The sequence below is a fragment of the Neoarius graeffei genome, chromosome 16 (genome assembly GCF_027579695.1).
Source record: "Neoarius graeffei isolate fNeoGra1 chromosome 16, fNeoGra1.pri, whole genome shotgun sequence".
NCBI lineage: Eukaryota > Metazoa > Chordata > Actinopteri > Siluriformes > Ariidae > Neoarius > Neoarius graeffei.
In genome coordinates this window covers 20,230,144-20,243,746 of record NC_083584.1, presented here as the reverse complement: position 1 = coordinate 20,243,746, position 13,603 = coordinate 20,230,144, and the positions used below count along the sequence as shown (strand labels likewise).

The 13,603-nt window shown below is 41.3% G+C and overlaps 1 protein-coding gene across 2 annotated transcripts in view; it reads left to right on the top strand.

The window, feature by feature from the left end:
• Window positions 1-4,308: 4,308 nt before the first annotated feature.
• Window positions 4,309-13,603, top strand: part of rapgef5a (Rap guanine nucleotide exchange factor (GEF) 5a) — a 238,688-nt gene continuing 229,393 nt past the window's right edge. For both annotated transcript variants that reach the window (XM_060942610.1, XM_060942609.1), the window contains exon 1: window positions 4,309-4,582. In XM_060942610.1, the coding sequence (XP_060798593.1) occupies window positions 4,436-4,582 (147 nt within the window). In that variant the 5' untranslated portion in view covers window positions 4,309-4,435. The remainder of the gene's footprint in view (window positions 4,583-13,603) is intronic.

Sequence of the window (13,603 nt, the reverse complement as noted above, 5' to 3'; positions counted from 1 at the left end):
TGAATCTTTTGATGATATTATGCACTGTAGATGATGATATGTTCAAACTCTTTGCAATTTTACACTGTCGAACTCCTTTCTGATATTGCTCCACTATTTGTTGGTGCAGAATTAGGGGGATTGGTGATCCTCTTCCCATCTTTACTTCTGAGAGCCACTGCCACTCCAAGATGCTCTTTTTATACCCAGTCATGTTAATGACCTATTGCTAATTGACCTAATGAGTTGCAATTTGGTCCTCCAGCTGTTCCTTTTTTGTACCTTGAACTTTTCCAGCCTCTTATTGCCCCTGTCCCAACTTTTATGAGATGTGTTGCTGTCATGAAATTTCAAATGAGCCAATATTTGGCATGAAATTTCAAAATGTCTCACTTTTGACATTTGATATGTTGTCTATGTTCTATTGTGAATACAATATCAGTTTTTGAGATTTGTAAATTATTGCATTCCATTTTTATTTACAATTTGTACTTTGTCCCAACTTTTTTGGAATCGGGGTTGTATCACACCAAATCAACAAATCTTTGCAAGCCCCTAAAGCATCTACCATGCCAAATCTAACAGAGATGTCAAAACATCTACCACACCTTATCCAAGACAGACCTCAAAGCATCTCCCACACTACATTTACAAATCCAACCAAGACAGGCCCCAAAACATGTACCACAGCAAAACTAACCCAGAGCCCAAAACATTTATCACACCAAATCTAACACAGAACGCAAAACATCAACCACACCTCATCCAAGACAGACCCCAAAGAATCTCTCACATCAAATCTGCAAATCCATGCCAGATTTGAAAGCATCTATTCCACCAAATCTACAAATCTAAGCCGGACTCCAAAACAACTACCTCACCAAACCCAAGACAGACCCTAAAACACCTACCATGCCAAATCTACAAATCTAAACCAGACCCAAAAAACATCTAACACACCAATCGCAAGACAGACCCCAAAACATCTAACACACTAAATCAAAACCAGACCCACCAGCAACTCCCACACCAAATCTGCAAGTTCATGCAAGACCTGAAATCATGTATTACACCAAATCTATAAATCTAAGCTAGCCCCCAAAGCTTCTACCATGCCAAATCTACAAATCTAAACCAGACCCCAAAACATCTATCACACCAAATCTAACACAAACACCAAAACATCTCCCACACCTTATCCAATACAGATCCTTTGCATCTCCCACATTAAATCTGCAAATCCATGCCAGATGTGAAAGGATCTATCACACGAAATCTACAAATCTAAGCCAGACTTCAAAACAACTACCTCACCAACCCAAGACAGACCCCAAAACATCTACCATGCCAAATTTACAAATCTAAACCAGACCCCCCCCCCAAAAAAAAAAACATCTAACACACCAAACACAAGACAGACCCCAAAACATCTGCCACACTAAATCAAAACCAGACCCACCAGCAACTCCCACACCAAATCTGCAAGTCCATGCAAGACCTGAAATCATGTATTACACCAAATCCACAAATCTAAGCTAGCCCCCAAAGCATCTACCATGCCAAATCTACAAATCTAAACAAGTCCCCAAAATATCTATCCCACCAAATCTAACACAGACACCAAAACATCTCCCACACCTTATCCAAGACAGACCCCATAACACCTCAAATCTGCAGATCCAAGCCAGACCCCAAGGCACCTCCCACAGCTAATTGAAACCACACTCCAATATAGCTAACACAACAATTCTACAACTCCAAGCCATAAAACAACTACCACACCAGATCTATGCCACACCCCAAAACAAACCATTTAGTTCACCAACACCAAAACAACAACCACATTTAAGTTAGAATAAACACACTAATGTCAAATTGTCATAAGACCCTTTTTATCTTAAAGCCTAACACACTGGTAATAATGCTTACACTATAATAGGTAAAGGGGTAAATATCTGCTTAATCTGTGGCATAGAATTTGATGCATTTGCAGCATGGAGCGCTGCTGCAGTTCAGCAAGTCAATTTTAATACTGCAACATCTTAAGCTTTGAAACATGCATACAGTATCTAATCATTCATGTTCTTTGAAATAAAACAAACCTTTTAAGTCAACCACATTTTATTGTGTTTCATTTCCAAACTCACACTGGCCAGATGATCCAGACTGCACAATACTGACTGCTTGGCAACAAGAACACACATGTGGACTGGCTGTCAGACCCTGAAGATCTTATCAAAACTGTGGTGTCCGACCTCATTCTTGGAAACCGACCATCCTTTCCCATGACACCTGTTTGCCTGCTCTTGCCCTCTCTTTGTTCTGTATGTCTAAAATCTAAAAACCTGCACACACCACTGGATTTACTGTCTACAGTAGCTTTGGTGGTAGTACTGTCTGAGAAAATGTAGAACCCTTCACTGTTCTTTGACTGTCCTATCATGCTCACTATGGCACCACCAAGTTATAGGACAAGGTTCCCTTTTCCACATTATCTAATAAATGATTGGTCATTAGAAGGTTTTACTGTATTGGTGGGGTGGCACGGTGGTGCAGTGGTGAACACTGTCGCCTCACAGCAAGAAGGTTCTGGGTTTGAGCCCAGTGGCTGACGGGGGCCTTTCTGTGTGGAGTTTGCATGTTCTCCCTGTGTCTGTGTGGGTTTCCTCTGGGGGCTCTGATTTCCCCCACAGTCCAGAGACATGCAGTTCGGTTAACTGGCTACTCTAAATTGCCCATTGGTGTGAATGTGAGTGCACAGAAAGGAATTGGCCACCCTACTGCTGCAATTCTGGCCAAGTCAACCAAACATGGTTGACCTCAAGCCCAGGTTGGGCTCGGTAGTGATGACAACTGTATTGGCTTTTGGTAGCAGTGTGGTGATTTGTTTTAGCCTTGTCATCTCTCAGCTCCAGGGTCCCTGATTCAATCCTGAGCCCAGGTTACTGTGTAGAGCTTTGCATCTTCAAGTATTCATTTGGGTTTCCTCTGGGTTCTCCAGGTGTCCTTCACCTCCCAATAGCATGCCAGTAGATGGATTGGCTCCACTAAATTATTTCTAGTTATGTGTCTGAAATGGATCGGTATTCCATACCAGGTGTATTCCCAACAGTATTCCAGGGATAGACTTTAAAATCCACCACAACCCTAAAGTGCTTTGTGGTCATCATCAATTCCAAACCCAATCCAGGCTTGAAGCGAACCATGCTTGGTTGACTTGGCCAGAATTGCAGTAGTAGGGTGGCCACTTTCTTTCTGCACTCTCTCTCTCTCTCTCTCTCACACACACACACACACACACACACACACACACACACACACACACACACACACACACACACACACACAAAATTTAGAGTAGCCAGTTAGCCTAACTGTCTTTGGACTGTGGGAGAAACCGGAGCACCTGGAGGAAACCCACACAGACATGGGGAGAACATGCAAACTCCACACAGAAAGGCCCCCATTGGCTGCAGGGCTCGAACCCAGAACCTTCTTGCTATGACATAACAGTGCTAACCATTACACCACCTTGCTGCCCCTAAAGTGCTTACTGGATATGAATAAATGAATGCTTTTTACTAGTACATTAACATTTGGTAACTTCATCCTGGACGAGTTTGTTATGATTTAATGTCAGCAATATGAGTAAACAGCAATAGTCTCGTGCCAAAATAAGTCTAGTGCCACACCCACACCCCTGAGTGACAGCTTGGATTCTATCCATCCATCCATTATCTGTAGCCACTTATCCTGTTCTACAGGGTCGCAGACAAGCTGGAGCCTATCCCAGCTGACTACGGGTGAGAGGTGGGGTACACCCTGGACAAGTCGCCAGGTCATCACAGGGCTGATACATAGAGACAAACAACCATTCATTCACACCTACGGTCAATTTAGAGCCACCAATTAATTTAACCTGCATGTCTTTGGACTGTGGGGGAAACCGGAGCACCCGGAGAAAACCCACGGGGAGAACATGCAAACTCCGCACAGCAAGGCCCTCGCCGGCTGCTGGGCTCGAACCCATGCAGGACCTTCTTGTTGTGAGGCGACATTGCTAACCACTACACCACCCAGCTTGGATTCTAGTTCAGAAGAAAACATTAACTTCAGGAGGTAAACATTAATGTGGACTAATGAACTGCTCCAAGAGTTACAGACGGTGCCAGAAGTATAATCCCCTGAAGCTGGACGAGGACAAGGTGGAAATGATGCATGGCAGCTTCCTGCTGCACCTGTAACACCAACACCACAACCTCCTCCTTCACCCACACACACCCACACCGCGCTCCCGTTCTGATCAGGATCAGGGTGGAGCAGGCAGCCTCCTCCTCCTCCTCCTCCTCTTCTACCTCCGCCTCGTCGTTAGCGGGCTGCGGGAAGTCACTCCGTCGCTGCGCGCGCGCTCGGGGAATGGTGGTCGGCGGGTGAAGCTTCTCTCCGCACGGGAGACATGGAGGACTCGGACAGCGCCGCGGATGACGGACTGCTGGCCACCTGGCGCTGGAGCCGCAACGCGCGCGAGCAGGTTCAGCTGAAGCAGAAGATCAGAGACCTGCCCGGTTTACTGAAGCACGGCTTACATTTGAGGAAGAAGAGCGTGAGTGTTGCATTATTATTATTATTATTATTATTATTATTATTATTATTATTATTATTAATAAGCAAAACCATTCATTGCCTTTTCTATTTAAAAGGACACCTTGGCACAATTTCCTATTATTAAGAGCGTTTTTACGCGCGCCTGCGCACGCAGCTCTGCGCCTTTTGGTGAATTATTTATAATTAATTTATAGTTAGGATTGATTTTCTCACAATGCGCTAAAGCAGAATCCGCTGTTTTGCAACCACCGTATCTACGGCAACTAGAATCTCTCTCTCTCTCTCTCTCTCTCTCTCTCTCTCTGTCTGTCTGTCTGTCTCTCTCTCTCTCTCTCTCTCACACACACACACACACACACACCTGACGGCTTTTAGCTGTCGTCTCTCTCTAACTTCATCACGACGCTGGATGTCAATACCAACTCCATGTTTTTATCACCTGATTTATTCTATTTTTATGAAAATTTTCTACACACAGTGGTGTGTGTGTGTGTGTCCGGTAAACACGCATCTCCATCTCCCATGCCATTATTTTCCCTCATGTAGCTTAAATGACAGAATAATTTAAAACGCACTGAAAGGTCATGTTTGCAGTGACGTTACACATGGACTTTACAATTTTATTGTCATGTAGCTGAGAATAACAGGCAGGAAGCAGTAGAAGGATATGCATGCTGAGGAAGCTATGGCTATGGAAAAAACGCATACTACTATACTATTATACAACCATCCCCAGTATACAACTATACCGCCTTACCACCACACTGCCATACCATCCTATTATATTACCATACTACTACACTACTATACAGACATACTACCATACCACTATGCCACCGTACCACTACGACTACCATACCATCCCACTATATCACCACACCATACTACTACACTGCCATACCATACCACCATACTACCATACAAACATGTAACCATACTACCATACCACCACAGCATACCACTTTGCTACCGTACTACTACACTGCTATGCCATACCACTATACTACTTTACTACTACTACTACTACTACTACTACTACTACTACTACTACCACACCATCCCACTATACTACCATACTACTATACAAGCATACTACCATGCCACCACACCATACTACTACACTGGCATACCATACAACCATACTACCATACCACCAAAGCATACTACAATGCCATCGTGCTACTACACTGCCATACCCTACTACTCTACTACTACTACTACTACTACTACTACTACACTACCGTGCCATCCCACTATGCTACCACACTACTATACAACCATACTACCATACCACCACAGCATACCACTATGCCACTGTACTACTACACTGCCATATCATAGCACTATACTACTCTACTACTACTACACTACCATACCATTCCACTATGCTACTCTACTACTACTACTACTACTACTACTGCTACCACTACACTACCATACAAACATACAGCCATACTACCATACCACCAGCATACCGCTATGCCACTGTACTACTACACTGCCGTACCATACCACTATACTACCATGCCACTATGTTGCCATACTACCATTCCACCATCCATCGCACTATAGTTCCATACTACTATACTGGCATACTATCACACTCCCATTCCATACTACTATACATCCAAATCGCTATACCACCATACCATACTACTATACTGCCATACTACCATTCCACCATCCATCCTATTATCCTACCATACTACTATACATCCATACCACTCTACAACTATGCTACCATATTATCATGCTACCATACCATATTACTATACCGCCATACAACTGGGCTACCGTCCCATACAAATATACTACCACACCACACTACTATACTACCATGCCACTATACTATCATATCACACTACTTTGCTACCATACTCCTATACTGCCATACTGCCACACCATACACATACGCACCACCTGCTATCCTGCTATTTGTACATAAACCATTATTGAGGATGGCAGTATGTTGTTTATGATCATATCTAATGTTTACCTTACCTATGCTCAATTGATCTTTCTTTCTTTCTTTCTTTCTTTCTTTCTTTCTTTCTTTCTTTCTTTCTTTCTTTCTTTCTTTCTTTCAATATGTATGTAATATGTAATGGATATCAGTTTACAAAAAGATACTAAATATTGCAAAAACTTACAAATAGCAGAAATGATGGTGGTCATTGATCACCTTTATCCACTATGTTTGTTTGTTTGTTTGTTTGTTTATTTAAAAATGTAACAGACATAGGTTTACCACCACCAGTTACGAACAGCACGTTAAAAGGTTTAAAGTATACAGCATTCAAAATAATTTCATACACTTTAACAGTTTTTAGGCTGTTCTTTTTAATTACCAGTCAGTGTCCATTAAGATCAGATTTGGGGATCGTGTAAATTTTGCACTTATAGACACGAAGGAACAAAGAGACAGTCAACAAGATGTGATGATGTAGTGACTCCCAGTCCACTTTACAAAACCTAAAATTGCTTTAAATGTATTCGAACACATTTCTCTTGGGTGTAAAATGTTTGTTTATTTATTTATTTATTTATTGGGGGGGAACACATGCTCCTTATTGAATTATTCTTACACTATGGATGCCCCCCTTCTCCCCCTCGCCGTGATCTGGGAACAGGTTCGGTACAATCCTTCCCTCAGACCTGCTTGATTTATCAGTTGTTAATCATTATCACAATATTTGCAGTGTAAAACCCAGTGACCACAAATAAACACAAACCGACACTTTCACAATCTTGAAGTCATAAATACTTTCTCAAAGCTGTCTTTTTTGTGTCTTTTAAATGCCTTTGTGCTTAGAAGGCTGTGAGCGAATGCTCTTACCAGTCACTGAATGTTTTATTTTGTGCTCTGAGCCGGCTTCAGATGTGTTTCAGTGGGTGTTTGGATGAGTCACAGCCACAGCTCAATTTAAGTGGAGATGCAAATGAGTGCAAGTGGGAAAAATGACAAACATTATCCTCACTGTGAATCTGGCATTTTCCTGCTTTTCCATTCTTTTTGGATTTCGCTTGATGCATGATGTAAGATGTCCATTATTGATATTTTTTAACTTGCATTCGTGTGTTTTACTCACCATGGTTGTAGCAGTAGTTGTTAATTTCAAAGCAGAACGTTTCAAATGGGAAAATGTAAGTAGAAATGCACAGTATTGCGGATTGGAGAGTACGCTGTTGCTTTACCCTTAAAAATGACAAAATGAACAATACAATATATGTGGACTTTGTTTCAAAAATAAAAACAGGCATCTCTAAGTTAAAGGAACCACTGAAAGAACACGATATTGCAAAAATAAAAATAAAACCTTCGTAATACTTCTGATGTAATGTCATCTTCTCACGTCTAATTCTTATGGCAGAAACCCAGTAGACATGAGAGTTTCCTGTTTCACTACTGAAAAATCCCCCAACTAATTCCACATTTCACAGGAGGAAGTAACATTTCCAAGGACTATTATTGCTTTTTGGGAGCACTGGTTGATTTGCTCGTGGCCTCATTAACTAATAAAGATTTTTAGGACAGAAAGCTTTTGTTAAAAAAAAAATGCTGGAAGATTTCTCTATGATTGTATGATGTATTTTCAAAGCTGAATGCATGTTAGGTCTCAGTAATTAAACATCCCAACAACACAAAGCTGAGAAATTCAATAACACTCCACAGAATACTACATCAGATTAGCAGTAAGTGTTGTTATTTTAACGATAATTTTGCTATTGTGAAACAGGAAATATGTGAAAGTTACTGTTTAAAGCAGCACTAAAACCAAACACGAATAAAATTCACAAATAATGACCTGTGAGTTCATAAGTCTTAGCTGGTGAGTTGATAGAAAACAAAAAGGCAGGATTTCTACAGGAGTGGGATCACACTGACATTTTGTCTCGCTGTTTTCTTATTGTTGCTTGCCACACATCTGGGGGAAAAACAGAGCTGTTTCTTCCTCCAACAAGCTGCATTTTATGTCTTATCAACTTCTCAACATGAGGGAACGACTATTTCTAGTTGTTATACTGTAAGTGGAAAAAAAACACCTTGTATTGCTGATGTTCTACAATATTCATGTAACTCAAAATGGATAAAAGTATACATGTCGTTACAAATTGTAATCATTGGATAAGTGTTGTGATATAAGAGGAATAAAACACGTTGGGATGTGATGTTATTAGAAAACGAGACCGTCAATGATGGCGTAGCTCACTCCGGCCCAGTCTAGTCCAGAAGGAACGATCTAAAGTGAGCCACCTTGTGCAATAAATGTTGCAAACTATATACACTATATATAAGCTATATATAGAAGCTATATACACCCTAGGAATACCGACCTATTTGCCAGAAAGAATCCAAAACGGTGAGGAATTTATTGAGAAGAAGTGATTTTTTTGAACTGCTCATGAAGACTTCATTAGTCCATAACTGAATTAATAATTATAATTAATGAAATCTGGGTAGAAGTTATATGCACCCTAGGTCCCCCTACCTTTATGCCAGAAAGAATGAAAATCGGTGAAGAATTGAGGGAGAAGAAGCGATTTGTGTGGAAACTGCTCGTTAGGGCTTAATTACTACATATCTTCATTATTAATTGCAATTATGCAAATTTGGGTAGAAGCTGTATGCACCCCAGGCAGACCTACCTTCCTGCCAAAAAGAATAAAAATCAGTGAAGAATTGAGAGAGAAGAAGCGATTTTTGTGAAATGCGGACGACACTGGAAGGACAGACGACGGACGACACATGACGGCATGAGCTCATCACCTGTCGGTTGATGATGAATCAACTTTATGGTGGTAACAGTAACTCTGCTTTGTTACAGGTTAGAATACACCACCCTGTCTCACCCTGTTGCTGATTATTTTCCGATACCAGCATGCCCCCAACAGCAGGTTTTACTCCTTATCGTCACTTTTCTAAATTAACAAGTAATCAAAGGTACAAAATATTCCACCCCAGTCAAGAAGGACACGATTCAGTACTTTGCTTTGTAAGACTCTCAGTCATGTTTGTCGGGAATCAAGACTTTTCATGCCTCACAACCCGTGTAATAGACGTCCTCATGAGACAGCGAGACACGCCCCTGTAGACAGGTGCACTGGCCCGTGATGAGCGAGTGGCTTTCAAACGAAGCCTAAACCATCTCACGTGTCTCACATGCAAGTCTTTATGTAAAAATGGCAGCTGCAGTTAGACACTCGTGCTACACATTTCCATGACCTGACATTTCTATGGATGTTCCACAAAAGCAGTGTAACCTAGGAGCATCACGGCTTTTCCTTTCCACGTCCTCTCCTCTCCTCTCCTCTCCTCTCCTCTCCTCTCCTCTCCTCTCCTCTCCTCTCCTCTCCTCTCACACGGTGTCAGATCAACTGCTTGATATGTTCTTGCTTAATTACACATGAGAGTACATGTTATTCAGAGTGTGGATGATTGTTTTGCAGTGCAATGAGGGTGTGGAGTTTTCAGAATCTGTTGGAACTTGTGCTGCCATTATATGGATCATTGCCAGTTTTTATTTTTCACATGACTCAAAGAGAAATGATAGTATTGATTAGTCTGAGTGAATGACTGAACATTGTATAGTGTAGCGTGTACTCGGAGATCTCCCTTTTTTTCCTAGGACAAGATGGTTGCAATTTGATTGCTGCTTTTACTTTATCTCATTTTCAAAGTCTGGATTGATTCCCAACAGGTGTTAGTTCACATGCAACATTATAGGTTGGAGTAAGTTCTGTCATGACTCTGTAGTGTCCACAGTGTCCAAGATACTCGTCTCAAACATTAGGTTATATGTGAAATTATTTGAGAATGAGAAGAGAGCTTTCAATCACACAGCTGCTTTTTGTGTGAATAGATGATTTGCAACCACGTGATCAAAATGTGCTACGTCATGAGCATCTGCCATGATGGTGGATATACAAAGCAACTAGGACGGCAGCCGCTGAAAGTGTGTCTGTAAACAGTGCTGAATTTTCTCAGTATTACCACGATTTGAACAGTCGAGCGAAGATTCGATACAAAGAGAAGATAGATGTGTGTGATTTTGACCCATATTGTTTAAAAAAGTCAGACTTTTCTGAAGATAAGACGCTTCTACTGACCATCAGGTACCCAGATATCGCGTTCTATCTGGTTTGGCTGCTGAAGAATCAAATCCGACCTTGGACGAAACATAGCCCTTTTTTTGAGTGGGTGCCCAGTCTGGATTGTTGAGTTGCGTTGGGAACAGGCAAAAAAAAAAATCCTGGATCTGCATACGTATCTAGATTTCCATCAAAATCTAAGCAATTGTTCTTTGACCCATGGACCCTTTTCACTAAATTTCATCAAAATCTGTTCACTACTTTTTGAGTTACATTGGGAACAGGCAAACAAACAAAGGCGAAAACGTAACCCCTTCAAACAAAGTTAACGGCGGTAAAGAGCGACTGATATGAAGCATGATGTATCATTTGTTAATTAAAAGTGTAATCATTGACGAATTGCTGTGGTATAAAAAAATAAAACACTTGGGCCACATCACACCAAACATTCGATGTAATGCATGCATTATTTTTAGCAACGTTGTCGATAGTACTTTTCATGCCCTGCATATACAGTACTTATAGATGTAATATTTTCTCTGTATTGACTTTTATGGAGATTGTAGTTCGTTAAATATTCTATTCTGGTAGCTGATAGGCATGTAAGGAGGGTCATATATGATATAATTAACAGTTATTAACAGTTATCGAGTCATACATGAGCTGATAGCCAATGAGGTGCATAGCACGGAGTTGACGATAAGCCATATACAATGAGATTGAGTGAAATAACTGTTTTATTCTATCCACATTCACTGGATTTTGAGAAACAGAGCACTTTTTTTTTGTTGCAAATTTGATAAATAAAAACTTTATACAAAAGGCCTGACAAAATCATTTCCGCTTAGAATATAAACAAACCGGCGAAATGACAGGAGCAGTTTGTGAAAAATGCAATAATAATTCTTCTTGAAAAATAAAAAAAGATACGTCCTTACCATCAAATACTTTCATTTCATATTTTTTTGCTTTTTTTTGTATTTTCTGGGGTTTTGTTTTTCGAGTAGAGTTTTTATTTTGTCCTCAGTTGGGTCAGCAACACGCACCGCCATTTTGTTTTTCTCTACTCACAGTATATGAGCTGATAGCCTAGTAGTAGAGTAGCCAATCAGAGCGCACGATTGTTCACATGCAGTGAATGTGAATATAATATCTCATCTCATCTCATTATCTCTAGCCGCTTTATCCTTCTACAGGGTCGCAGGCAAGCTGGAGGCTATCCCAGCTGACTACGGGTGAAAGGCGGGGTACACCCTGGACAAGTCGCCAGGTCATCACAGGGCTGACACATAGACACAGACAACCATTCACACTCACATTCACACCTACGGTCAATTTAGAGTCACCAGTTAACCTAACCTGCATGTCTTTGGACTGTGGGGGAAACCGGAGCACCCGGAGGAAACCCACGCGGACACGGGGAGAACATGCAAACTCCGCACAGAAAGGCCCTCGCCGGCCATGGGGCTCGAACCCAGGACCTTCTTGCTGTGAGGCGACAGCGCTAACCACTACACCACCGTGCCGCCCTGAATATAATATAATATAATATAATATAATATAATATAATATAATACTGGTTAGTTTTTCCCCCTGCATGGTGATGAAGTCAAAATTCAGAAGCTGGTTCGAGACAAAAGTGAATGTGTTCTGACAGAGGTTTATCTTTTACATGGTTTCTTGATATATAAAGAGTTTTGATTTCAGGTTTGTCTTTGCAAATGGACAAGCTGTCCCAAACACACTCCTACATGCCCTCTGTATTAATATTCCAAACGCCTCTTAGCATAATTGTAGTTTCACCCATTAGCGTGCAATTTTGAGGTTCCGTCTCATTTGAATTGATTTGATGGCTCGGTGCAATTAGACATTCGAAAGGACAATGATTTCATTTGATCCGTGAATCTGTTTTATGGAGACGGGGGAATAGATCGGTTTTGGGCTGTTAACGTCTGCGTAAACGTTTATTTATTTATATATAGCAAACTGGATGCTGCAGATTCTTTAGTGTTGATTTTATTTTCTTATGGGTTTTAAACTAGACATTGGATTCATGTAAATGAAATAGGAAATAAAGTTGAAATGAAGTTAGCTATAATTGAGATCTAATTATAGGTATTAAGAGGTTTGTATTATGATACTGACATTTGCAATCTGCCGTGCAACATGGAGCTCCTTCTGCTGAAATACCAGCGCTCAGTGAACAAGCTTTCATTCATTCGCTAGCATGAGGAATGTGTGTGAGGAAGATGACGCTGAAAGGACGATATATTCGACGCCAGAGGATCTAAGGGATTGAAGGTTATTTAAAAAATAGTAGAGCCGATCATTCTTTCACTTTATTCGAAACCTCTGCTGGTATTTTTGGTATGCTGGTATCTTCATGTCCTGGTGTGTGTATGCTACTGAGTGTGTGCTGCACTGACACCCAGGTGGACGCTGTTGATGCATCTCTCAAGTGGATTTCCTGCGCTCGTTTGCTGTAGTGAAATGCAAACGAAGAGGCCGAGTTTGTTTGATTTTCTCGATCCCGCATCACGCTCCTCTGACGTGACAGATTTATTCACAAGTTGTGTCACTGCAAGCAGAGTGTGTGTGTGAGCGCATTCAGAGCACCAGCGATGAGCCTCGCTGAGCACTCTAATCTGAGAGTAATCCATTTCTCACAGATAATGACCCACACACCCACTGCACTCTGCATGCTGCACACAGGAACATGCTCCTCGCAGAGCCTTTGATGTCTGCACATAGATAACATCACCAGGGGTGTCCCTTTTCTTCTTCTCTCTTCTCGCTCACCTTCCATTGTTTCCTGTCCTTTCTTCCATCTCGCTTTCTCTTCCTGTTTTTGCTCTCAGTATGAAGCCGACACTTCTTAGTCCCAGCGAAGTACACAATGCCGTGCCTTTAGGTTTGTGTCAAAAACGAA